This window comes from Enhydra lutris, unplaced genomic scaffold (assembly GCF_002288905.1).
Source record: "Enhydra lutris kenyoni isolate GAN:26980312 unplaced genomic scaffold, ASM228890v2 scaffoldscaffold34, whole genome shotgun sequence".
In the NCBI taxonomy this organism is placed as follows: domain Eukaryota; kingdom Metazoa; phylum Chordata; class Mammalia; order Carnivora; family Mustelidae; genus Enhydra; species Enhydra lutris.
The window spans coordinates 16,839,261-16,866,507 of record NW_019154118.1 but is presented as its reverse complement, the minus strand read 5'-3'; the positions used below and the strand labels follow the sequence as shown (position 1 = coordinate 16,866,507).

The window sequence follows — 27,247 nt, the reverse complement described above, 5'->3', positions numbered from 1 at the left end:
GGTATCTTTTAATTTTCCCATACTTTTCTCAGGCAATGAAGCCTCAACCAGATAACCATAATCTGATTGGAGCTATACAAATTCATCTTGCGATTCTTCCCAATTCTTGTATTTTATATGATGTTTTTAGCTCCAGGTAGTTTATGTTGTTTGGGTGAAACGGTTAGATGTAAGACCTTTTAGGGAGTCAGCGTGCACTGCTTTGTGATTAGGGGGCCAGATGTATTGTTACTGGGGTCAAGCAAACCTGACTTCGTTCACTTACTGCACAAATTAGCTAAATTATCTGAGCCTCTTTTTTTTCGTTTTGCAAGGATTGGAAGTGGTACTTATAAAACATGGCATATATAGTCCTTCAGATGGCTGTTATTTTCTGATAGTTGCGAATTTTAGTAATCTAAAGAAATACATACATACAGAGATGGTCCCCGACTTAATAATGGTTCTACTTAATGACATTTTGACTTTATAATGGTGTAAATGCTGTGTGCATTCAGTGGAAACCATATTTCACTTTTGAAGTTTGATCTTTTTGGGGGGGTGGTGCTGGGAGTAAAGCCATAGAAGTTTATTAAGTGAAGATACAGGAAAAGCTCTCAAGAGTGAGAGGGGTCTGGACAAGGTTGCCAAGGAGGGCCTTAGGGTTGGTCTTTTATAGAAAGCTAACCAGGAAACTTAAATCCTTCCTTTCAGGGGCTGGTTATTCTTTGTCAGTCACAGGTGATTATCATAAAGACACCCGCCCCACACGCCACCCACCCCCCACACCTAGGCCGGATGGTCCCCCATTCTACATGCCTAGGACAGGGTTTGGAAGTTTGATCTTTTCCTGGGTGAGGGACATGTGGTAAGATCCTCTGGTGATGCGGGGCAGTAGCAGTGAGCCAAAGCTCCCAGTCAGCTACCTGACCATGAGGGTGAACATCCAATACAGGGACAGCCGTTCTGATTCTCGTGTCCAGTACGGTCTTCAGTAAGTTCTGTGAGATATTCAGTGCTCTGTTGTGAAATAGGCTTTTGTGTTAGATGATGCTGCCCGGTTGCAGACTCATGGAAGTGTTTTGAGCTCATTTCACATAAGCTCGTTTATACTATTTGGTAGGGTAGGTGTATTAAATGCGTTTTTGATTTGGGATTTTTCTTTCTTTTTTTCTAGATATACTTACTTATATTTTAGAGAGAGAGCATGCAAGTAGGGAGAGGGACAGAGGGAGTGGGAGAGAATCTCAGGCCGACTCTGCTGATCCTGGAGCCCACACAGGGTTCAGTCTCAGGACCCTGAGATCATGACCTGAGCTGAAATCCAAAGTGCGACAATTAACCGCCTGAGCCCCAGGTGCCCCGATTTAGGATATTTTCAACTTACAAAGGATTTATCCAGATGTAATCCCTAATGTAAGTTGAGGAAGACCTGTACACAGGGTGTTTTACATTTCAAGTTAGATACAGGTTTAACCCTAAGCTTAATTTTCTTAGACCTAGTGTCATTTGGAGTGGAACTAATTGGTTTGTATAGTTAGTGTTAAAACATGGGTTTGCTTCTGTAATGTATTTTTCATGAATGAAGGTCTGTTTTCACATTTCGAGCTTTGTTACTTTCTGATTCTCAAAAATTACTGCTTTGGCAATCTAGCGTGTTTTGTTTACTCAGTAAATACTTATTGAATGAATAGAACTCAATCCTCTTTCAGAGAAAGCTTAGCTGTATTTGATGATAGTAAGGGAAAGAAAGAGAGTGGTCCGCTTTTCTTTACACCACAAAACCCCAGATGTTTTTCTGTTTTTCATCATCCTTTGTATATGTCAAGTGATTTCTTGAGCCTGATGTCTCTAGTATGTGTTCTCCAGAGTTGATTGAAAACAGTCTGGTGTCTTTGTCTTTCTAGATCAGCATTTCTAGGTTTTCTGATTTTTGCTTAGTCCTCTACTGTCAGATTCTATATTTGGGCTCAGTCATTAATAACATTTTCTTAATGGATACCTGTCAAAAATAAAATACCTAGTAAACATTTGTCAAAAACCAGTGCCAAAGCCTATGGCTGGTTTTGTCACAGTCTGTAATAGTTACTTGTGTGATATTTAGTAACCAGTGGACTCTGTTCATGGCTGTAGCAATTTTCCAGTGTCTAACTGAAACAGCCTAAGAGGCTCTAATGCAGGTTTCATTGAACCCTTAAGTGTCTCATCCCTTGTGTCGTTTGGTACTTACATTAACATGTAATCATGAAAAATTAATGTAGATGTAAAGTATATACTTGGAGCAGATGTTTTCAGTGTAATGCACTATTCCTAAATGATATTCAAACCTCTCTAGAAGTTTCGGGATGCTTCTTGATATTCATGGGACTTAAGTAGTCATGTCCTAGAACTCATGTTTACTGAAAATCAACTCCAGTTTTTTCATTTCTAGGCAAAACCACAATGAGACTTAAATTACTATTTAAAACTTAGCATGTAACATTTAAGGGGTAACGAATAAACATTCCTGTTAATGAATGAAACATGATGTCGACATTTGTCCCCTCAGGTATAGAATGAGCCAAGGAGACTCAAACCCAGCAGCTATCCCACATGCGGCAGAAGATATTCAAGGAGATGACAGGTGGATGTCTCAGGTAAAGGGAAGTGCTTATGTATTACTCACCCAAGAGGAGTCTCTTCAATTTTCTAGAGTCTTTTGGCCAAAGCCACAAGAGTACATTTTTTATGGTCGATAAGAATCATCACTTTAAATAAAAATCTAATTTTACTCTAATTTCGTACATAATTACCAGACTGATGTTGCACCAGAGGAATATTTTGAAAGCATAGTCATTGCCCCCTGTTCATCTTAAAAGATAACAGTGTTTCCACAGCATTCTTTTTTTTTTTTTTGTAAACTTTTTAAATTTTGAAGTGATTTCAGAATCACACAAATACTGCAAAAATTTTAGGAAGAACTCCCCGTATTCTTCATCCGGTCCTGCCAGTTATTGTTTGGCCCCGTCGGCCTAAGCGTTCTGTCTATATGTACTTGGATGTCTACACACCAACATTCAGTGTTTTCTGAACCATTTGAAAGGAAGTTGCAGTCATCATGCCCCTTCACCCCTAAATATTTCAGTGTGTTTTCCAAGAATCAGGACATTTTCTTACACAACTACAGAGTAGTTACTAAATCAGGAAATTTAACATTGATATTATGCCATGTTCACATTTCTCCATTTTTGTCCCAATGTTTTTATGTCAGTTTTCCTCCCAGTCTAGGATCACACATTGCATTGCATTGTCCTCTTTATTATCCTTTACTGTGAAATGTATCTTAGCCTTTGTTTTTCATGACACTGACAGTTTGGAATATAGGCCATTTATTTTGCGGAATATTCCTCAATTTGGGTTTACTGTTTTCCTCTTAATCAAGATTCAGATTACACATTTTTGGCAGGATATCAGTGAAGCGATGTCCTCAGTGCACCACATAGAAGGTACCTGATGTTGGTCTTTCTCATTGGTGATGTTAACTTTGGTCACTTAAGATGTTGTTGGCCTAAACCAGATCTTGTTTATTATGGTATGGACTCATGGGTTCTTATTCTTCCCAGTGGGCTTATAGAACCCATTGTAATTTTGAAGGTCACGCTGTCCCAGGTTTAACAAGTGGGAATCCTTTCAGGGCAGCTCCTGTGTCTTCTTGATGTGTTCCATTGTTCTGTAGCACCGTGTCTTCTTTGTATTATTAGCTGCCTTTTCAGTAAGCTGTTACCACTTAACCATAACTATATTTAACCTTCACCTGTGGGTTTCCAACCATATTTCCTCTTTGGAATAACAAGTTCTGTATGATTTCATCTACCCAGAGTTTTACATTTTGGTATTTAGTGATTTTGTTTATACTCTGTGGTTATACAACTGTTCTAGTTGTATAGTTCTTTCGTTTTTGTCTTTCCAGACTTAAAAATCAGTCTGTCAACTAGCTTACTTTGAGTGGTAGTTAGTACTTTTTTTTTTTTTTTACTTTTCTTGTATGGATCAGCTGCATGGTTATTCTTAATGTTCCTAGTTTGTTTATATATATATATTTTTAGGATTTTATTTATTTATTTGACAGAGAGAGAGCATGCACAAATGGGAGTGGCAGGCAGAGGGAGAGGGAGAAGCAGGCACCCTTCTGAACAGGGAGCCCGATGGAGGGCTTGATCCCTGAGCCAAAGACAGACTCCTAACTGATTGAGCCACCCAAGCACCCTAGTTCATTTATATCTTAAAAAGTATTATGAAGGGGAGCCTGGGTGGCTCAATGGGTTGAGCCTCTGCCTTGGCTTGGGTCATGATCTCGGGGTCCTGGGATCAAGCCCCGCATCGGGCTCTCTGCTCAGCCGGAAGCCCTGCTTCCCTTTCTGTCTCTCTTTGCCTGCCTCTCTGCCTACTTGTGATCTCTGTCTGTCAAATAAATAAACAAAATCTTCAAAAAAAAAAAAGGTATTATGAAATCCACTAACCATCCATGTATTTACCACTCATCCTAAAAAAAAATAAAACATTGCTAATAGAATCGATGTCCTGTGTATACTCCTTATTGATCATTTTCTTTTTCCCACCTCCCCACCCCCAAACCAGTACCCTAAATCCTAAATTTGGTGGGTTTTTTTTTTCACATGCTTACATACTATGTATATAAAAATTTCTAAACTGTATATATAGTAGTTTTGCATGCTTTTAAGCTTTTTGTAAATAGTATGTTTTTGAATGTGTTTTTCTGCAGTGTATCATACATGTTAAAAGCGTAGCTATAGTTTTTTTCCTCCGTATGTTTTTTATTTTATTTTTTTTAAGATTTTGTTCATTTATGTTAGAGAGTGCTGGAGTGGGGGAGGGAGGGAGAGAGAGAATCCCAAGCACAGTGCGTGCTGAGCGCAGAGCCTGATGCAGGTCTTGATCCCGAGGTCCCTGAGATCCTGACCTGTGCTGATGCTTAGCCGACTGAGCCATCTAGGTGCCTCTTCTCTTTAAATTATATTTTTTTGCTATATAGGAAGATACCATTTAGGTGCATTTAGGTCATTTATAACTTTATTAAAAGTTTAAAACTAGGTGTCTCTGTTGTTACTGGCATAAATTAGCAGGCTTTAAATTAGCATTGACTGGAAAAAACATAGTCAAATGGAAGAAAAACAGGAATATTAAAAAAAAGTTTCTTTTTAACCCGTATAGAAGGGTAACTTTACTAAATAATAAAATACATGCTCAGATCTTGGTTTCTTTGGTCCAATGAAAGGAACCAGGGCTACTTGGAGAAATGATTGCATCTACAGCTAGGGTAAAGGAAATAAAAGATGAACCCATAGCATCTTGTAGTGCAAGAGAGCAACTACCCAAAAAAGAAAAGAAAAAACAGATGTATGGCAGGAATATCACAGAAGTGAAGTGTCCATAGTACGTCTCATAGAAGTCATGAGATACTGGCTTGTCTCATTGATGATACTCACTTTGACCCCTTGAGGCCAACCTGAAAGAGCACCCACATGCAAAATTGGACAGTTTGAGCAACATAATAAATCATATTATTGGTTTATAACTCAAAGGATAAAGTAAATATTCACTCATCCATTTTGCTATAAATAAATGGTTGGATAAACAGGGGGAAAGAGACAGTAATTTTAATTAATATGGGGCACCTGGCTGGCTTAGTTGGTAGAGCGTGCTACTCTTGATCTTGTGAGTTTGAGCCCCACATGGGGTGTAGAGGTTACTTAAAAATAAAATCTTTTAAAAATAAATAAATATAGAAGAAGGGAGGGAAAAGAAACCCCTCATTAGAACACCATGGTAGGGGCACCTGGGTGGCTCAGTGGGTTAAAGCCTCTGCCTTCAGCTCAGGTCATGGTCCCAGGGTCCTGGGATCGAGCCCCACGTCGGGCTCTCTGCTCAGCGGGGAGCCTGCTTCCTCCTCTCTCTCTCTGCCTGCCTCTCTGCCTACTTGTGATCTCTGTCTGTCAAATAAATAAATAAAATTAAAAAAAAAAAAAAAAAGAACACCATGGTAATAATCACTGTAGGGAAGGTCCATCAGTGAATACTAAAATTAGTAAGCACACCTTTAAGGAGAGAGAGTATATTTGCCTAGCCTCAGAAATAGCCCCCTGAAAATTACCTTGGTGGTTTTAATATACAATCACATATTTTTTTATATCCCCTCCTTCCAGAAAGTAGAACATATTAATTCCCCCACCAGTGAGAGCTGGATTTAGTGTCCTTTTTTTTTTTTTTTTTTTTTAAGATTTTATTTATTTGACACAGAAAGAGAGAGAACACAAGCAGGGGGAGCAGCAAGCAGAAGGAGAAGCAGACTCCCTGCTGAGCAGGGAGCCCCATGTGGGGCTCGATCCCAGGACCCTGGGATCATGATCTGAGCCAAAGGTAGACGCTCAACTGACTGAGCCACCCAGGCGCCCCTTATGTCTTATTTCTAACAAATACAGTATGGAAAGGAAAAATAACAGATAGTGGAGAAACCTGGCAAACACCCCCTTAACCTAATGGTCAGTGTTAACATCCACCAGTAATAAATCATGTTGATATCATGTACTTACCTCTGATACGATACAGCAAGGGCACACACATCACCTCTGTGGTAGTCTTCCAGAATAATTCGTCACGTCAGTCTGTTCGTGATAAAATATCAAACAGACCCAAATTGAGGGAAATGCTACAAAACACCTGACTACTACTAAACCTGTCAATGACATGAAATACAGGGAAAGACCAAGAAACTGTCCCATGATGGAAGACACCAAGGGGACATGTAGACCAAATGCCATGTGGTATTCTGAATTGGTCCAGGGAATAGGAAAAGGACATATAGGAAAAATTAGTGAGATCTGAGTAAACTATTTTTTTTTTAAAGATTTTTATTTTAGGGGTGCCTGGGTGGTTCAGTCGTTAAGCTTCTGCCTTCGGCTCCGGTCATGATCCTGGTGTCCTGGGATCAAGCCCTGCACCGGGTTCCCTGCTTAGCAGGAAGACTGCTGCTCCCTCTCCCACTCTCCTGGCTTGTATTCCCTCTCTCGCTGTCTCTCTCTTTGTCAAATAAATAAATAAAATCTTAAAAAAAAAAAAAAAGATTTATTTTAAGTAATCTCTACACCCAATACAGGGCTCAGACTTACAACTTTGAGATGGAGGGTCCCATGCTCTACTGACTGAGCCAGCCAAGTGCCCCCCGCCCAAGTAAGCTAAGATGTTAACATTGAAGGAAGCTGACTGAAATGTACATAGGAATACTGTACTGTCTTTGCAACTCTTCCAAAATTATTTCAGAACAAAATGTTAAAAACTATCATGGTTAAAAGAAGTTTTGAAGTGATAATATTTCCTGCTTTTCTTCTGTGTACATTTGATATTTTTCAGAAGTTTTTTTAAGGGTGATACTAGTTACATGTTTTCTGAACTGGAAAGTAGACAAGCTAGAATTTGAACATAGGCTGTTCTGTCCACAAAGCTGTTGTGCCAGAAGGAGGTACACATAGTCAACTATTTAAAGAAAAGGTGGGGAGGGGCGCCTGGGTGGCTCAGTGGGTTAAAGCCTCTGCCTTCGGCTCAGGTCATGATCCCAGGGTCCTGGGATTGAGCCCCGCATTGGGTTCTCTGCTCCGCGGGGAGCCTGCTTCCTCCTCTCTCTCTCTGCCTGCCGCTCTACCTACTTGTGATCTCTGTCTGTCAAATAAATAAATAAAATCTTCAAAAAAATATTTAAAAAATTAAAAAATTAAAAAAATAATAATAAAGAAAAGGTGGGCAGGCCTGTGGAAAAACGGCAAGAGGAAAATACTCCCAAATGGTAGTTACTGGGTTAAGGTGGTAGAATTCTAAGTGTTTTGTTTTGATCTATTTTTCTAAACTTACTGTACCTACTTTTATACTTAAAAAGAAAACACAGAGTACCAGGACCTGTAGAATAGCAGAGCTTAAATTCCATGACCTTCTAGAACTGTGAACTATTTTACTGGTATTAAGAGGTAGTTGGCACTATAGTACTAAAGTGGGGAGGAAAAGTGTGGAAGTGTTCCTGCTAACAGCTGTATTTGTATTCATGCCCACTTTATCTCTTCAGTTTAAAAATACTTATTGAAATAGTAGTAATTTAAGAGAAAGGCTTGACTCCTTCTTTGCCATTGTCTCACAGTGGAGGCGAACAGGCATTTTCAAAGGCCATGTTAAATATATCCAGATAAGATACATGATTCTTAATTGGTTCCTACTTCAAAAAAAGAGAGTACTTTATCCAGCTCTTGGAACAACTGGAAAAATGGAATATGAACTGAATCATTGTCTTAGATGTGATTATAGTTTTGTGGTTTTATAGGAGACTGTCCTTACTCATGCTGAAATATTTAAGGGTGAAGAACCACAGCATTTGCCGCTTCCCTTCAGATGGTTCAGCAAACAAGCAGATAAAGCATATGTGGGAGAATGTTATTGTTGAATACAGGCAGAGGATAGACAGGTGTTCGTTGTACTGTGGCTTTTCTGTGTGTCTGAAATTATCTTTTAAAAAGTTTGAGGAAAAGATAAACTAAAAAACATGTTAAATGTGCGTTTCTATTCTGGTTTCAGTAGAATTCCAGTTTCCTTGACCGTATTAGAATGATCAGTGTGGAAAGGATGGGAAGAAAGTCCCAGCAGTTCATTTCAGACAAAATAAATAGAATGTTTAACAACAGAGTAACTGGTTGGACAACTGCTCTTTCTAGACCAAGACCTCTCACCAAGAACGAAATGCCAGTTTCTGATGTTTTTTCCTCTTTCAAACCAGCACAACAGATTTGTCCTGGACTGTAAAGACAAAGAGCCTGATGTGCTGTTTGTCGGGGATTCCATGGTGCAGTTAATGCAGCAGTACGAGGTAAAGGTGGAAGAAGGGGCGGGGGTGGGTCTTGGCTGCTAAGGTAGATCATTCATCCGAGCAGACTTTGACTCTGAGCTAAACCTATAGGCTTATTCACGACACTTTAGAGAAGGTCTAGTTCAGAGTGTGAGGGAGGTCAGACCTACATAATGGGGTTCTTTGTTTCTGGCTCCCTTTTTTGCATTGGTTTCCAAGAAGCTTCCCTGTTACATTTATTTACTTTAATTTGTCCTGGTCATGATTCTCAAGTCTTAACTATGTTTTACATTTTCTTATTTTGTGTATTTTTTAAAAAAAATATTTATTTATTTAATAGAGAATGTAGGGGAGAGGGAGGGTTGGAGGGGAACAGAGAGAGAGTCCCAGGCAGACTCCACACTGAGCGCAGAGCCCGATCCCATGATCCTCAGATCATGACCAAGAGTCAGACACTTAACTGACTCAGCCACCCAGTTGCCCCTTATTTTGTGTATCTTTGTGGGGAGCTATTCCACATCTTTTTTTTTTAAGATTTGCTCACTTCTAAGGGCAGTTGAAAGGAAAAGGCAGCTTGATTCCTTTCTGGCGCCAGTGCTAGATTTCTTCATCTCATAGTTCTCCTTCACCCAATTCAATTTGATGTGTGAGAAAAGGGAAGGGAGAGCTTACGAAGTTGGCACCTTGAGTATAAATGCTGGGACCTCCTAAGAGGCATCAGGAAGGACTGTGACTCCAGTCTTGAGCTGAGGTCAAAGTCTGCATTAAGAACTGAGTGATAGAGGGGCGCCTGGGTGGCTCGGTTAAGCATCTGACTCTTTAACATGAATCGTCTTAATCTCACGATTGTGAGTTCCAGCCCCACTTTGGGCTCCACGCTGGGCATGGAACCTACTTAAAAAATTAAGTAAAAAATAATCATAGAAAGAACTTAGTGATACAGTGCCATCCTCAGAGCCCTGCAAACACCGAGTAGCTCATGATTTGCAGCATGACATTTGAATATTGAAAATGAAAATCATTCTTTCAGGTGCCTCACAAACACATCGCAGTGGAGGAATTTCATTTCCCACTCAGTTTAAATAAAGCCAGTTTTTCTCTTTTTAGATATGGCGAGAGCTTTTTTCCCCACTTCATGCACTGAATTTTGGAATTGGGGGAGATACAACAAGACATGTTTTGTGGAGACTAAAGAATGGAGAACTGGAGAATATTAAACCTAAGGTGAAATGAAACTAATGTTTTAAAGAATATCTTTAATCTTGAGTCTTTTGCAGGTAGTTAAATTGTCTGAAGCTGCTAATAAAAACAGATTGCTTCTTTAAAACATTATTTTGCTACTGTCTTTGCTTTGTGCCCCTTTAACGTCAATGATACTGCTGTCCTTGCTTACGAACATTGCATAAAGGTATTAAAAAATCAGTGTACTGCTTGCTTAGGTTGTATTTGTAGTCGTCAGTAATGCTCTTCTTCAGCTGTAGGAAGGGATCTGATGCTCATGAGGCATGCTGTTTTGTAGATGAGAATGCAACACCAGGGGGAATCTGCTCAGACATGGGCCACGGTGGCAGTGCCATGATTCACTTCAGGAAGTAATTTTAGAGCTGTTTAACCGTAAGACAAATTAGTAATCAAGGCCTCCAAGTTTTTCTGAAGAAAATTTGAATCAGATGTGAACAGATGTTCATAAATGTGTACCCATTACCTTAACACATCATAAATGTCCTGAGTTGGCACACTGCATATAATCTTTTTCAGCTTCAAACAAAGTTGGTAACAGTTGCTTTGTTGAAAGTATGTTATTTTTTGCCTTTAAAATTTTTTTTTTATTTTTTTAAAAAGATTTATTTATTTTAGAGAGAGAGCATGAGCAGGAAGGGCAGAGGGAGAGAGAATCTCAAGCAGACTCCGTGCTGAGCCCGATGCAGGCCTTGAGCTCATTACTGAGAATGTAACCTGAGCTGACAGCAAGAGCTGTGGGCGCTTAATGGATTCCACCACCCAGGCGCCCCTTTTTACTTATTTATTATTTATTTATTTATTTAAAAGATTTTTCTTCTTTTTTTAGAGCACTGCTGCAAGTGGGGGGAGGAGTAGAGGGGAGAGGGACAAGCAGACTTCATGCTGAGTGCAGAGCGTGACATGGGGCCTGATCCCATGACCCAGAGATTGTGATCTGCGTCAAAATCAAGAGTCAGACACTTAACCAGCTGAGCCACCCAGGTTTCCCCGCCGCTTTTTTTTTTTTTTACAGTTTTAAGTAATCTGAATATCCAATGTGGGGCTTGTACTCAGAGCCCCGAGATCGAGAGTCCCATGCTCTACTGACTGAGCCAACTAGGCACCCCTGTTTTTTGGCCTTTGTAATAGAAAAACTTGTCCATATTCCTGTCTTTTGTGACAGGGTAGAAAGTTACTTTCCTGGGTTGTAGAGTAAGAGGTATGTCTCTAAGTGACAGCCACCTCATAAATTAATTTTTTTTTTTTTTAAGGAATAAAACTTGTTGAAACTTCATCTAGCCTCCTCCCTAGCTACTCTTTAGTATAACTGTGTGTTTATTTATACCAATTACATTCTCTTGGGTACTTCCATTATTTTTTTCTGGAAGTCAGGAAGTTTCTATGGCAGGAGTTGCAAATATTTTTCCCTGGCTTTCTTAGATTTCACCTTTTTTAAGTATTTTCTTCATAATGCAGAGCTTTTATTTTTACACAGTTGAATTTGTTACTTTTTTTGTGTAAGTTCTGGATTTTAAGGATTAGCTTCCAGTTCCATAATGATGGAGGAATTTTGTCATTTCCTCCTAGTGTAGTTTCATTGCTTCTTAATTAATCTGCTTGGAATTTATCCTGAAATATATGAGGCCTAAATCAGTGTTTGAAGATGGCTGCTCAGTTGAAGTTATCCCTACCATTTGACAAGTTCACCTTTCCTTCTTTTGTTTTTTGAAATGAGATTTTTATCTAAAGAGTGAAAAATAGTATCTGAACATTAGATTTGTATCCAAACATTCCTTTATTCTTGGTTATTTACCCCTCATCCCGCTTTTTTTTTTCTTCCCTCAATTATAGGTCATTGTGGTCTGGGTAGGAACAAACAACCATGAAAATACGGCAGAAGAAGTAGCAGGTGGAATCGAGGCCATCGTCCAACTTATTAATACAAGGCAGCCGCAGGCCAAAATCATTGTATTGGTATGTAGTCTTCGGGTCGGTAGTCTTTGATGTCATCAAGTCAGGTCAGGAATGTTTTTAGAAATATGATTGCTCATGAATATAGAGAATCTTTAGGTAGAAACAGTTTGTGATTCTCCTGAGAGGCTCTTCTCTGATACATCCTGTTGTGTGTTCCCAGACCAGCTATGGGAGTCCTCTTTTATCTGCTCATCCTTGTTTAGAGGTGGTTGTCTCAGCCTTAGTTTTTTACAGTTTTTTAAATTAGCTATGAAACTTGTCCTAGCCCTGAATCTCTTTTTATTAGACTGGGTTTGAATTAACTTAGATGTGTTGTTCAGTCCCACTGTTAATATGTCAAAGGTGGTATATTTATTAGAATTTCTGAATTCTCTAAAACATTGGAGATTCTGTTAGCAAAAAAAAAAATGGGTGCTTTATAGTCTTACTTCTAATAGAAAATGCTGCCCTTTGTGGAATTATAGCATTAAGTCTTCATAGCCCCAGAGATAATAGCTGTCTTTCAGTATGAAAGTTTACCTATAGATATTTGTAGCAAAACTAAATTCTGAATGATATCTGATATGTATTCAGTTCTATAATGAGATGATGTTAAGAAGATAGTCACTCAACAAACATGAGGATCAGACCCAAGACACTGTCCTGGGTCCTGAACATACAAAAATGGGTAAGACGCTGTCCCTCTCAAGGAGCACACAGTCTAGTCTAGTGGTAGATGGGCACAGCAGTATAAAGAGAGAATTAACATACTGTATGCTAATGGGAGTAATTATACTGTATACTAAGGGAAAAATAGGTTGTTTTTTTTTTCTTTTAAGATTTTATTCAGAGAGTGGGTGCACTCCAGGGGGAGGAGCAGAGTGAGGGAGAGGGGGAGGGTGAATGAATCTCAAGCAGACTTGGTGCTGAGTGCAGATCCCGATGTGGGGCTTGATCTCATGACCCTGATAACATGACCTGAGCCAAAACCAAGAGTTGGATGCTTAAACCAGCTGAGCTCCAAGTGTCCCATGAGAACAGGTAGATTTTAGACATAAAAGCTGTCACTTGACTCTAGTTTTATTGTTTGTTTGTTTGTTTGTTTTAAGATTTATTTATTTATTTATTTGACAGAGATCACGAGTAGGCAGAGAGGCAGGCAGAGAGAGTGGGAGAAGTAGGCTCCCCGCTAAGCAGAGAGCCCGATGCGGGGCTCGATCCCAGGACCCTGGGATCATGACCTGAGCCGAAGGCAGAGGCTTTAACCCACTGAGCCACCCAGGCGCCCCATCGTTTGACTATAGTTTTAAAAGAATTCATTGGTCTCCAGACAAATGGAGAAAGGAAAGAAGGCATGATAGAGGGAAGGGAGAAAAATGGAAAAAAGGCTTACACTTGTGTGTGTTTGTTGCGAAAGTGAAGGGGGATGCTTGAAGAATTTTAGGGCTGTCATTGAATAAAGTTTAAGGCTGGGATGGGTAGGAGAAGGAGGCAATGGCCAAGTATGTAGGGATTTGTATGCCTTGATAGAGGAGTTTGGATTTTTCTTATTGGTGCCAGTGCTTATTTTTTTATTCCATGGTATTTAATATAATTCACTTGTTTATATCCTTGTATTACTCCAGGAAGGGTTGTGGTTACGAGTCCACCTCTGAGGTACAGTGGCTGGTACTGAGCTGCTTAGGACACATTTGTTGCATGAACATTGCTGAATAAATCCTCCATAAATAGTCTTTGTTTCAACCAGACTTTTAAATTTGATATACACTGGTGTTCTCTACAGCACCCAAACATCAGCAGTACCCTAAATGACTCTGTGAGGGAATGATTGCAGAAGTCACTGAACATAATAGCCACAATCCAGTGACAGTTATGAGAATTTTGTGGAAACAAGATTTATGACGCATTTAAGTGGAAAGTCCAAATACTAAGCTATATGTATATTTTATTTAGAATTACTTAAAATACAAATGAGCCATGAAGGGCACTGACCCCCATACAGTCGAAAATCTGTGTATAACTTTTTACTCTAAAATTTAACTACTAATAGTCTAATCAGAAGCTCTCCTGATAAGCAGTAGATTAACACATATGTGGCATGTTATATGTATGATGCACAGTATTCTCGACAATAAAGCTGGGGAAAATGTGACTGAGAAAACCATACAGAAGAGAAAATACAGTACTATATTTATCGAAAAACATTTGTGACTACGTGAGCCTGTGCACTTGAAACCTATGTTGATCAAGGGTTTGCTGTAGTCCTTTGGTAAAGAGATTAGGGGCATGATATTTTTCCTTTTTGTTTCTTTTAACATGATAGTATTTTAGTAATGTATTATTACTGGGAAAAATCACATGGTGTACCTTTGGTATTTTCATACTAAGGAAAATGCAGTGCGAACACACAAGGTGCTTTTCTTGTCCTTGCTTGAAAATCAGAGGTGCAATGCCCTGTTCTTAAGGTTTACTCATTTTTTTATTGCTTTGACTGTTGGAGCAGAGTGTGTGTATGTTGTGCACTGGCCATCCTTTCTGGTTGCTGACATCATCGAGACTTAGATATGGAAGCACGGAAGGCAGTTCTTCGTGAGTGTTAGATGCAGAGCCCAGTGCTTTACCAGTTATGTGAACAAGGGTTGAGGATTGACTTCATCTGAGGAATTTTTGAGGCGCTTAACAATGAGAGGAGATGGTCTAGGGTAGCAGAGTCCTAACTATCTATAATTCTCATTTGGAACTACACAATCACATAATAAAGTGGTAATAAAGCTTCCAACATTTTTGCTGAAAAAAATTAAAAGCGGACGTGTGAACAAGTACTTACTTTGGCATAAAGCTTTTTTTTTTTCTTTCAGTAGAATACCCACAGAAAATCTATTTTTTTTTTATTTTTATTTTTTTAAAGATTTTATTTATTTATTTGTCAGAGAGAGAGAGAGGGAGAGAGAGCAAGCACAGGCAGACAGAATGGCAGGCAGAGGCAGAGGAAGAAGCAGGCTCCCTGCTGAGCAAGGAGCCCGATGTGGGACTCGATCCCAGGACGCTGGGATCATGACCTGAGCCGAAGGCAGCTGCTTAACCAACTGAGCCACCCAGGCGTCCCGAAAATCTATTTTTGTAAAATAAAACCTCTTAACCATAGTCCGTAAGAGAAATGGGTAGAAATTTTGTTGCCTACGTAGGAATAACTTATGTGCTGTCATTAGTTACAAACTGACTGAAAGGTTCTCTGACAATAATTTTATAATAGGGTCAACATCTATAAAAGGACATGTCTAGTTTGAGATGATAAGCCTTGCTCCTGCCACATAAGGGTGGACCTTTATCAACTATAGGAGGACAGACACGGGATTTATCTGAAAGTTAGATAATTAACATAGTTAAAAATGAATGTAGGAAATATCTGTTTTATCCTAGCAGATATTATGTGGCTCTGATTGTTCGAGACCACATTTGCTCCCAATGTTTCTCATGTACGGTAGGACAGGTTCCATGTAACAGCCAGCATTGGAGCTGGATGATTCTGGTGACTGAGTGGAGAGTGAATTGAAGGGACAACCACTCTGGAGGTAGGAAGACCAGTCAGGAGACTTTACGTTAACTGAGTGAATAGTGATAAGTTTCCAAGCCATAGCAGCATGTGTAACCAGAATGAAAGGGGCAAAAATGTTTTGGAAAGTACTGAGGATGTAAAAGCTGAGTAGTTTAATGATAAATAGATAAGGTGTGTGAAGGGAAAGATGCAGGGATGTCGGAATGGTCCGTTTGTACAGAGGATGTGAAAGGAGCATAGCGTGGGGAGATGATGAATTGGTTTTGGACATGTCAGGTCGGGAGTGCCTCAGGAAGTTTGGGAAGTTTGGTTATGGGCTAGAGCGTTCAGAGTGGGCCGAGTAGCGGGTCAAGGACAAGACCCTGAAGCATACCAACAGTTAAGGGACAGGAGGAGGAGTGGTCAAAGAACTGTCACTAAAACCCATCTAGTCCAGAGTTTCTGGTCCCGTGTTTGAGAAATCAAAGTTTCAAGAGTGTCTAATGCAGCAGTCCTTCCAGGAATCTTGGAAACCACAGATAAGTCAGTAGAGAAAAACCAGTGACTCTTCTCATCTTCTGCTCTTCTCTGCTTTGCCCCAGGGTTTGTTACCTCGAGGTGAGAAGCCCAACCCGTTGAGGCAAAAGAATGCCAAGGTGAACCAGCTCCTCAAGGTTTCCCTGCCGAAGCTCGCCAACGTCCAGCTCCTGGACACAGACGGGGGCTTCGTGCACTCGGACGGTGCCATCTCCTGCCACGACATGTTTGATTTTCTGCACCTCACAGGAGGGGGCTACGCCAAGATCTGCAAACCCCTGCATGAACTGATCATGCAGTTATTGGAGGAGACCCCGGAAGAGAAACAAACCACCATCGCCTGACTGGCTCCCATCAGTGTTACTCGCACCCCAGCTTCCTCAGATCAGTTATATCACTGGCACTACAGAATCCTTCTCTTTCCTAAGGCACTTTGCATTGTAGAATGTTCCTGGATGTTCATATCTAGTGTTTGAAGGGGAGGAGGGATTTAAATTGGTCCTGTACATAGAAGGTTGGTTTGACACAGGAGACAAATTAGCCAAGGAAGATTGTTGTTTAAATTCATTTGAAACCAGAAGGGGACTTTTTTAGTTGTATGTGTGACATACTCATTGAATTATCACAGTTTTTCCTAGGACAACATCGAGCCTAAGGACTGAACAAAATGAAGATTTTTTTTTCTTGGCTTTTCTTTCTATGGATTATGTCATATAGAGTAACGATCAGGATCACACCAACTTGGCTTTAAAACAGATGTCTTTTCCAGTTTTTAAAGTTAATAATTTAGCCCTGTGTTTTTAGTTTGCTTTAGTCCTATGTATTCACAACATTTTCTTAACATACAGCATCAGATCGAACATGCTTGTGATTCAGATATGGGATATGCTATGGTTACAAGTGAATTTGTTCCACTCTCTTAATCTTTCCCATGTTTAGCAGTGGAAGATAGGTTTTGCCCCATTTGGGGGACTCTATGGAGGGTATTATTTTTATGCTGCTGAATATCATGTCTATAATAGACCCATGCATGCAGCCTTTCCTCCCTATTTCCCCTCATCCCCTCTTTGTTTTTTTTGGGGGGGGGGTCCTTGTTGACATTACAGGCTTTTAACACATTTTTGACCTAGGAGCTCTGTTGCTGGAAATGTAAGTCCCCAGCCAGTTACTCTCATGATGATAGTACTGATGTGCAACTCATTCTTGTGTGGTGCTCTGTGCGTAGTCTGTGTAGTGCTGTCCACATTTGGAGTTCTGGTTTGGTTTGGTTTGTTTTTCCCTCAAGATGTGCTACACTTTTTTTGGAGAGAGAAAAAAAAAAAAAAGGCAACCAGAACTCTGTTTCCCATTCCATAAGCCCTGACATTATTTCGAGTTTTATAGTATCTTAGGATGTATATTTTATTTTTTTATTGGCTTAGTTTTTTAAATTATATCAGTCCAGAAAAATTTGGCCTTTTTTCATGGGGAAGCAAATGGAGCCGCTCTTCAGAGTAGGCCTTCTGCCTTGATCCCACCATTTTAGTGAAAAAGAACTAGGTTTGTTTGACTTTCAGGGTTTGAGAATTTCTTTTGAGAGAGCTCTTTATGATCTTAATGGTTTGCTTGAGCTTTAAGAACTGCCATTTCAAAAACAGTGGGACAGTACATGGTTAATTGTTCAGTATACCTATGGGATATGTACAAACTGGACCTACAAACAAATATTTTAAACTGGACCAGGTGGGTATTGGAGTAGCCTATCAGAATGTGCTCTGCACTGATTGTGTTTAACATTCAAGTTCAGCGACTAAGGCATATGTCCGATGTTCTGCTTGCAAGGCAAGTGCTGGTGCTTTGGCGAGCTGGAGGGGTTGCTGATTTGTGCTAGGAGCCACTTCTCATGGAGAGGAATAGAACTTGGGCTGATGTTTTTCTTGTGAAACGTCTTTCTAGGAATTTTTTTGGTTTTACTTTTAGTCTTTTTTTTTTTTTTTTTTTAAATACGTGTCTGAATGTATCATGTCTTCACTAACGACAGAAAGTACATGTGATGTTTACTAGACTCGTTTCCCACATTAAGGTTCCCTCTGTCTTTAGGAGCCCAGATTCTTGAGTTTATCAAGACAGGTTTTTTCTTAGCTGAGGCATAGTTCTAAGGAGGGCAGAGAAGTTTGTGTGCGAAAAGACCCATCTTATCCGGGGTTTTTTCCATTTGTCAGAGGGCGGGAGTATCGCCCAGACAAACCCATTAGGTTATTCCTGCGGCATGCGCTTCTGGCTTCCCTCTTGGCTAAGGATCAAATAGCCCTTGGTGAGCTGACCTTCGGCTCCTTTGCTTATGTGTGTAAACCTTGGGTGTTACTACGTTTTATACCTACCAGAGCGATTCGAGCAATAGTATTTGAACCACTAGCCTCTTAAATAAAATCTGCCCCATTGCTAACGTGCAGATACCGAGTCCACTTTGATTTCTTGCCCACTTTCTTTGCACTGCTTTAGGCAAAAAGTGTTCATCTGTTTTTCTTTGATAGACATCCCTGTTTGCTACAGTGACAGAACTTACTGCTTACTCTTTGGATGTCTCTCTTTATACTTTCATGTATATTTGAATGTTATGCACTGTCCAAATGAAATGTCCTAGTTGTCATTGTGATTAAGGGGCCAACTTTCCAGACAGCTAGCAGAGGTGTTCTGATCCTCCCTCCCAGCAAATTTTCATTCCTTCGCCCATCCATTCCCGATACGTTGCCAGCAGCCAGTGATGGCTGTGGATTTCTGTAGACGCATCGTAAAAGTGGCAGGTTGAGGATGTCCTGCCAGGGATGACCTAAGGCATGGTGTTTTGCTGCCTCCGTATCCTAGGCTGCCACAGGCAGTGGTCTGGCGCCCACTTTAGGGTCTTTTTGGACTGTTGGAGGCAACTTTCTAAACCAGAACTTCTGTGAAAAACCTTTACCCAACAAAACAAATCTTGAGTAGCTCATGCCCTGCTCTTAAGAATTCTGTCTCTCGTTAACAAACAAAAACACTTTTTAAAAAACCTAGTCACTGTTTACAGTTGTATGCTAAAGCCTGAAATATTGTCTGTGCTGTGGTGTATGAGCATTGCCAATTTTATATTTATTGCAGTGAAGAAGAAACTAAAAATATATGAAAATGAGGAGCATGTCCACGCTCCTAAATCTGTGTGGGTGCATGTGGGAGAAGTGAGTTGGGGTCTCTTGAAAGGAGGCTTTTTGGAGTGGGGTCTCCCAGGCTTCTCCTTGGTGTTCCTGCTTGGGGATCACTGCTGCTAGCTGACTGGACCTCCCCAACAGAAGTTTGTGATTCTGCTTTGGCGAAGTTTCATTGACTAGTAGAACTCATTCTGTTTTAGTGCATATTTCGATATAAATGTAAACATTTCACTCAAACTTGCTTATGTCTTTCTGTCTCCTTTATCAGAGTCTGGATTCCAGTGGGGGAAAAAGGGGATGCTTCCCCCTCCCACCCCCCACCCCCCCCAAACCTTATCACAAGCACATTGGATACTTAGAACATTCTGCCGCTTTTCCAGGGAACTGAATGTACTGGGCTGACTGTCCTCACATCTCAGGGTTGAAGGAGGGAAGGTTGGGATGAGCAGATACAGGGAACCCTAACTAGACACCTGGGGAAGTTGTCAGAGGAAGTATTTCAGATTGCTTATGCGTATCTGTCAGTTAAAAAGAACTGATTCTTAAACTGTTAAACTAACCTCTTGGTCTTTTTTCCTAATTTCAATCTTCAGAATTTATTCACATTAAATTTGTAATTTCCACTGTTTCTCACTCTATTCCTCACACTAATAATCATCAGTTTCCTTTTTTACACTAGAGTAACTCTTTCTGCTCTTCCCCTCCCCGCCCCCAGCATGCACTCAAGTACTTCAAATTAATTGGACTATTTTGAGTTCTTGTGCCATCTAGGGAGAAAGTCCCACTAATATTATGTAGGTGTATCCATCCCCTTTCTGCTGTTGGCTGAGAGGCCCAGGGAGAGATGGATGGTATCCATCTAAGAAGTCCTATAATTTTGGTGCCTGAGCTGGGATTTGAACCTAGCTTTAAAACCGGATTTCAGAGTCCTTGCCTTGCCACTACTCATCCAATCTGGGCTGTCTTTCTAGTTGTAGATTCTGATTCAGTGAGTTCATGATAGATACATTCCCAGTTTCCCTTCAGTTGAAGGTCCTGGGAATGACGCGAGCATCTTCTCACCTGGACCAAGCCAGCAGCTTCCTTCAGAACTTTCTGCAGCTGGTATACTCTGTTACCTTCTGTCCTCCACACAGCCACATGATTATTAGAATTTATTTAAAGTTCGTTACCTAGCCATCTTGCTTTCTACCTGAAACCAGCAGTAGAGTGAAATTGTGTTTATGGAGCAAGAATTTGTGGTGGTACACATGAAGGGGTTCAAAGACTGCTTCGCTGTTAACATGTCCATTAAGTTCAGACTGTCAGGAAGACACTTGGGTAAATGAAGTTTAAGATCTAAAGGAAACAGGAAACTAAGTATAGTCAAATGGTGAAAAGATAATTAAAATAGAAAGTTAACAGCTTCCATGTGCTGAGGAGTAGGGGGTGGGGACCACAAGGGTAGATGAAAACATTGAGGGTTCATTCATACAGAGACGTTAAGAAAGCACAGCTGCCTCCTCGCAGTCGCCCTTTACCCGTGAGTCCGGACTGTTTGCGCAGGCAGGTTAGGCTGGTTGTGTGCTGTAGACCACCTCATCTGAGCTGGATGAACGGCATCAGTGGCCTCAGGCCCATAACGTGACCACAGAGTTCAGGACAGGAACCTTGAGCATGGACTCAGCTCTCACGTTGCATCTTTGCCTCCCAGTCTAAAACAGCCTGACCCAAGTATGACCTCTTTACAGTAATGATCGTAGAACAAGAGTCAGTTACTCAACTGGGCCATCAGGACCCAACCTGATGACTAGCGACCAACCACGCCAGCAGTAATTACAGCAGATGGCTATGCCACTAAAATGTTTCTTAGCAGCTGCAAGCTTCTGTGGTTTTTTTTGTATCATCCACTTCATCACTCTTCACCACAGTGATGCTACTGAGTTAAACTGGTTCAGTCCTGGAAGAGAAGAGAATATGGAGATCCCAAGATACTTGTGTTTTTCTAGTCGTCTTCCTCCCCTGTCTAATCACACCAGGTTCTTCTCTACCCTGTCCTCCCCTGGAGGCTTTGCCTTTGTCAGGAGCTCACTGGTTCCCTTGAAGTCACAGGCAGTAGTGAAAGCAGCCCAGGCCCTTTGTCAAGCGCATCCAAACTACTAGTCAGGTGAACATCACTGGCCGGGGACAAGTGGGTAGGAGGGAAGGCTCCCTTGCCAGCACCCACTTGGGGAAAAACTGGACAAAACCAGCAGGAGAGTCCCATCTACTTTTCTCCTGTCATTGCAGGGGTGAAATCTTCACTCAGCAACATATTTTTACATAGCCACGAAGCAAAGTTCTTCGATGTTTGATTAACACATTGTCTATCTTCTACTCTGGCCTGATTTTATACTATTGCTTTTATGTTCTCAAAAGACGTTTTGCAAACTGCTCAAGCTTTGACCTTCGTGACACGTCAGTGTACCGTGGTAAGCTCATCAATAACTAGCAGTCGAAGCCATTAGATAGAACATCCGATGCCCTCCATGACTTGACCCTCTTCAATGCGTATCCTCCCACCCCTTTGGACCTTTGTGCCAATAGCACTGAACTTTGAGTCTATGACTTTGCTCTAAGTCAAGACCCCTTGTCTGGAAAATGCTCCTATTCCTTTGCTAGACCATCTTCTATTCATCTTTTCAGATCCCCCTGAGGGACACCTCCTGGGGTATTTTCTGATTTCTCCTGATTTCCCTCATTTCCAGCTCTGGTTTGTACTAGATCTCTCATCTCTGAGTTCCCATAATACCTTGTGTAACTCTTTTATCATTGCACTTACTCTGTATTATATGCTTACCCATTTGTCCACACTGTTAGATTATGAATTCTTAAGAACAGAGAATGTGTTGTAAGTATCTGTGTTCCCAGCACCCAGCTTAGTGACTAGTACACACTAGGCATTGAATAAACGAAAGAATGAATGAACAGGAGGTTGAGTGATTTGTTCATGGTCATCTAGCCAACCATCAGCACCGAAATCAATACAAATCTTTCAACTGCACTTCCTGTTCTTTCAATGATACTACGCTGCTGCTTGTGAGGAACAATGCAGGTTATTAATAAGGATCAACAAAAGTCACTTAAAAACTAGATGCCATACATACCCATCACAAAAGTTTTCGACACATTTTCTGGAATTATTTGATTGAAACTAGATGGAATTAATAAGATAGTTTATTGTTTTGTTTTTTGTTTTCAAAGATTTTGTCAGAGAGAGACAGCGAGAGAGGGAACACAAGCAGGGGGAGTGGGAGAGGGAGAAGCAGGCCTCCCACTGAGCAAGGAGCCCGATGCCAGCTTGATTCCAAGACCTTGGGACCACGACCTGAGCTGAGGGCAGACGCTTAACGACTGAGTCACCCAGGCGCCCCAATAAGATAGTTTTTATAGGAAAAGTGAAACTGAAGAAAAAGACTGGTTCAGAGGAACAAAGGTGTCTTGGATGAGAGAATCACCATCGTGAAGGCTCGGAGGACCAGGGAGGTAACAGGAGAAGCTACGGGAGGTGGCCTGTATGTGAGCCAGAGTGTAAAGAGAGCGAACTCTTTCTATTATTGAGAGCAACATGGAGTAACGGCTGAGAAGCTGCCTCTGTTATCTGTAGATAAGAGCCAGAGAGGACGAAAAGCTTCTTGAGTTGCGTCTTCTGATTTCGTAGCTGGACACCCAAGCTTTCTTGAGATAGGAAGATGGCTTATTCTTAATCAGTGATCTTTGGAGACAGATTTGAGTTGATCCATTTTTTTATCTCCTTGTTCTCAGCAGCCTAATTGACCAGCTTCATTTCCTGCAAAGCTCTGACGTTGATTCCAGCACACGGCCACAGGGAACAAGGAGGCAGGGCCTGATGTACTGTTCATGTTTCTCAGTCTGAATGGTGAAAGCCCAGGAAAGGGAAAGTGGCTGATCTGTCTGTGGCAGAAAGTTTGCCCCCTCAGTCAAAACTGCTCTCCCTTGACTCCCCTCCTACTCTTGAGACAATAGTTCAGGATAGTGCAGGCAGCCAAGCCCAGCTCCCCTGTGCTGCATTTAGGAGGTAAAGGGGCAAAAGCCATGACTCTGGAAGGCTCAGAAAGGTTAATTCCACCATGATGCACAGTGCAAGGACTTACACAGAACTTTCTGACATCAAAGTCCTTGCTTTTTCCATAGTACCATGAAGGCATGTGACAGGTTTGAGACCTGAGCCCCAGAATGACGGAGTAAATACTCTGAGCCCTAATCTGATGTGCATCCCGTTTTCATAGACCTTAGAGAGATGACCAGACCCGAGGGCAGCCCTGAGAAAGAACAGCGCTTGCACGATGGAGAGAAAGAAGGGCTATACAGGGCTTTTGCTGCTGAGGCTTCTGGGCCATTCTGTTTGAGCTCCCCCTGGATACACTGAGACCCTTTTATGGTCATGATGAAAATAGGGAACTTCAAGTCCACTTCCTTTAGAGGGCTTGCTTGTGTAACTTTCTTTTTCTGGGTAAAAGTTACTTAATTCTAATGTTGGGTTTGATCCTGCCACCCACCCGTAGGCACAGCCACTCTACCCTCTGTGGAAAACTGGGAATCTTGTCAGCTCCCTGGTTAATGGTCCCATTTCTTAGGTCCTTTCTGCACTCAGGATCAGAAGGATGGCACACAGGGAAGTAGAAGGAAGTCATCTGAGCCTTGTGACCGTACCCTGCCCTCATTGCCAGGGCTGGAGTCAGTTGTGGTTTTTTGTTTTTGTTTTTGTTTTTGTTTTTGTTTTTTTGTATAAGGTGGCAGATAATGCAGTAGCGGGACCAGCACAGAAGGTCCAGGGGGCTGCTCTGAGGCCTTGATATCTGCTTTGCTCTCATAAGTCTGGTTTTGAGACCCAGCACTGCTCTTCTTTTATGCTAACTGCTATAGCCAACAAAAAGGCCTTCTCTCAGCACTACCAGACCTGAGAAAGGACCTATTCATAACTGGGTTGTGCTGTTCCCTCCCTAGGGAGGTGGGGCAGAAGGGCTGAGGAAAGTTCCGCAGACCTGAGAACCACAAGAAGGTCTGGGGCTGTTGCCCTCCAGCCCTGTTCCAACACAGACGTTGCTGAGGATTCAAAGGTTAAGCCCATGAGCCCTTGTAAAAGGGAAGGATCCCTTCTGGGTTTATTTAGACAGATTTCTCCTAAGATACTTCTAGAAGAAAGGGAGCAAACAAGTATCAGCAATCCCCATCCCAGTTGTCTAGCTCAAAATCTATTGTGCATATCAAGCCTCTGGAGCGCTCGTAAAACCCAGATTCCTGGGCTGCACTTCTAGAGACCACAACTCAAGAACTGGAAGTCATGTCTGGTTATGCATTTTAAACAGGCCGGGCAGGGTGGGAGGGCACGCTTTGCCCCAAAGCCTAAGAGGCAGAGTTGGAGTGCCCCCAGCCTGGGCTTATTCAATATAGCACCTGGACCAACCAGCCTATAGCTGCGAACAGAGGTTCTAACAGTACCCAGGAAAGTTCCAGAAACCAGTTAAATTACATCAAGCTAAGTGGGGAGCTCAAACTCAGAATGGGAGTATTTCTTAAAATTCCAGATTTACTGGCAAGATGAGGAGGAGGTCACCATGAAAGAGAAAGTGGAATTCACTTGGCGTGTGGAAATCCTACATCCACTGTAGATAGTGACTTACAGTATAAATCGATAAAAACTTCTGGGGACTGCATGGGCTTATAATGAAAACTCTTCCTGTTATCCTGAGGGTCCTCCAGTTCGGATTTGTACAAATGTGCTGGAGTCTAATAAATTACCTACTCTACTGTCTGTAAAACGAGGGCTTGGTCCAGGAGTCTGCTAAGCTTCCCTTTGGTCTGACTTTCCAGGGTTCTTCAGATCCTGCAGCCTGCTTTTGATCTTCATCCTCAAGCATGAATGCTTGGGCAGGGGGCCAGGTCTAATCCTTGCACATACCATTTGCCTAGTATAAATAGAACAGTACCTGCACATAGTAGGTGCCCATTAAATATTTATTGCAGGAATGAATAAATATTTATAATTGGCTATGAGATAAAATAGTCCTTGTTGGAACAAAGCCCAGAGAATAAGGCAGGGGCAGGAGCTGTGGCTGCTGGAATCTTGGAAGGAAGAGAATTCTCACAAGTCTCTGGCCCAGGTGGCTTCATGCGGGTGTCCGCCGATGTCAGAGGTGGCCATGTTACATTTCTTTTCCTTTAAACAAATCTTATTTATCTTAGAAATCCATGTGTATCCTAGAAAATATAAATTTTTATTTATTTATTTTTAAGATTTTATTTATTTATTTGACAGAGACACAGCTTGAGAGGGAATACAAGCAGGGGGAGTGGGAGAAGGAGACGCAGACTCCCTGCTGAGCAGGGAGCCTGATGTGGAATTTGATCCCAGGACCCTGTGATCATGACCTGAGTTGAAGGCAGATGCTTAAGGACTGAGCCACCCAGGCACCCCAAAAGGTATACACTTTTAAAAGATCTAAAAACATTTTGAAACCATCCATAGTCCAGTGATTTTTTTTCTTTTTGCTACTTTTCTATACTTTTGGAATTAGATGAAATAATACATGTCATTTTAAGAGTCATCTGTAATTCAAAGATTTCTCGATGCTTTTCTATGCATGCCTACATATTTGGAAACCATACTCTTTTCTTTTTTTTTTTTTTTTTAAGATTTTATTTATTTATTTGACAGACATAGATCACAAGTAGGCAGAGAGGCAGGCAGAGAGAGAAGAGGAAGCAGGCTCCCCGCGGAGCAGAGAGCCCGATGTGGGGCTCGATCCCAGGACCCTGAGATCATGACCTGAGCCCAAGGCAGAGGCTTTAACCCACTGAGCCACCCAGGCGCCCCTGGAAACCATACTCTTGATATAGTGTCATATTGTGAGTGTTCTCTGTTGACATGTTCCTTAAAGTCTTAAGCTTCATTTTGGATGGCTTCATAATAGCACTTTTAACCATTTCCTCATTATGGACATTTAGGTTGTTTCCTTTATGCTTTATGTTACAAATATCGCAATCATAAGCATTACTGCCTATACATTTTTTTTAAAGATTTTTATTTGTTTATTTGACAGAGAAAGATCACAAGTAGGCAGAGAGGTAGGCAGAGAGAGGGAGAGAGGGAAGCAGGCTCCCTGCTGAGCAGAGAGACTGATGCAGGACTCGATCCCAGGACCCTGAGATCATGACCCGAGCCGAAGGCAGCGGCCTAACCCACGGAGCCACCCAGGCGCCCATGTCTATACATTTTTAATCTGTATTTCATATTTCCTCAGGATAGAGCCCCAAAAGTGAAATTACTCTGTCAAAGAGTATAAAGCTCTTTAAATTTCTTGAAACACAGGCCAAAATATTTTGTAGAGAAGTTTTTATCGATTTATACTGAAAGCCACTGTCTTTCAATGAGCCTTTTAGCTGCCTCTGCAGAGAAGAGGAGAAAGCCCTGCAAGCTTCCAGGCCTCCCTGAAGCCTTGAGGCCGCTGCAGAAAAAGGTGAGAGGACACAGAGGTTCCTTCTGTAGTTTTGCCTCAGCTGTCCCTCCGGGGGAAGGCGCCCGTCCAGTCCTCCTAAATGAGCTCTTCCTTTCTTAATGGCCCAAGGATGGAGGATGTCGGTGGTAAACGCGGTGAGGATGGAGGTGGATCCTTACGTTGAGCAAAGAAGTCTTTGTCAACAAGAATCCAGTACTTGGAGATCCTTCACGGAGACATCCATCTATTCCAACCAAAGGGAGCTTCCAGAGACGGGTAGGATTACGAAAGAGGAGGTAGTAGCCAGACAGGAGTTCAAGGTGGCTTCCAGCTGGAGGGTTGCGGCCCCTTTAAGGCCCAATCCGGGACTTGGCCCTTTAAATCTGTGTCAGTTTCTCCTGACGTCAGCGGGCGGGCCGGCCGCCGTGCTGTTTACCGCCTCGCGGCACCGCACACTCCCCGGAGTTGCGAGAAAGGGGGCCGCCGCGGCCGCCCGCCCTTAAAG

General features: G+C 41.7%; 1 protein-coding gene across 2 annotated transcripts in view; it reads left to right on the top strand.

Moving 5' to 3' along the window:
* LOC111153892 (platelet activating factor acetylhydrolase 1b catalytic subunit 2) overlaps positions 1 to 22,209 on the top strand; it is a 28,202-nt gene extending 5,993 nt beyond the window's left edge. Inside the window, exons 2-6 of one of the 2 annotated variants that reach the window (XM_022513189.1) lie at positions 2,528 to 2,615; positions 8,792 to 8,881; positions 9,968 to 10,084; positions 11,933 to 12,055; positions 16,172 to 22,209. In XM_022513189.1, coding sequence (XP_022368897.1) covers positions 2,535 to 2,615; positions 8,792 to 8,881; positions 9,968 to 10,084; positions 11,933 to 12,055; positions 16,172 to 16,450 — 690 coding nt within the window. In that variant the 5' untranslated portion in view covers positions 2,528 to 2,534 and the 3' untranslated portion in view covers positions 16,451 to 22,209. Of the gene's footprint in view, positions 1 to 2,527; positions 2,626 to 8,791; positions 8,882 to 9,967; positions 10,085 to 11,932; positions 12,056 to 16,171 lie in introns of both variants that reach the window. The other variant, XM_022513190.1, reaches the window with a different exon arrangement.
* Positions 22,210 to 27,247: the final 5,038 nt, after the last annotated feature.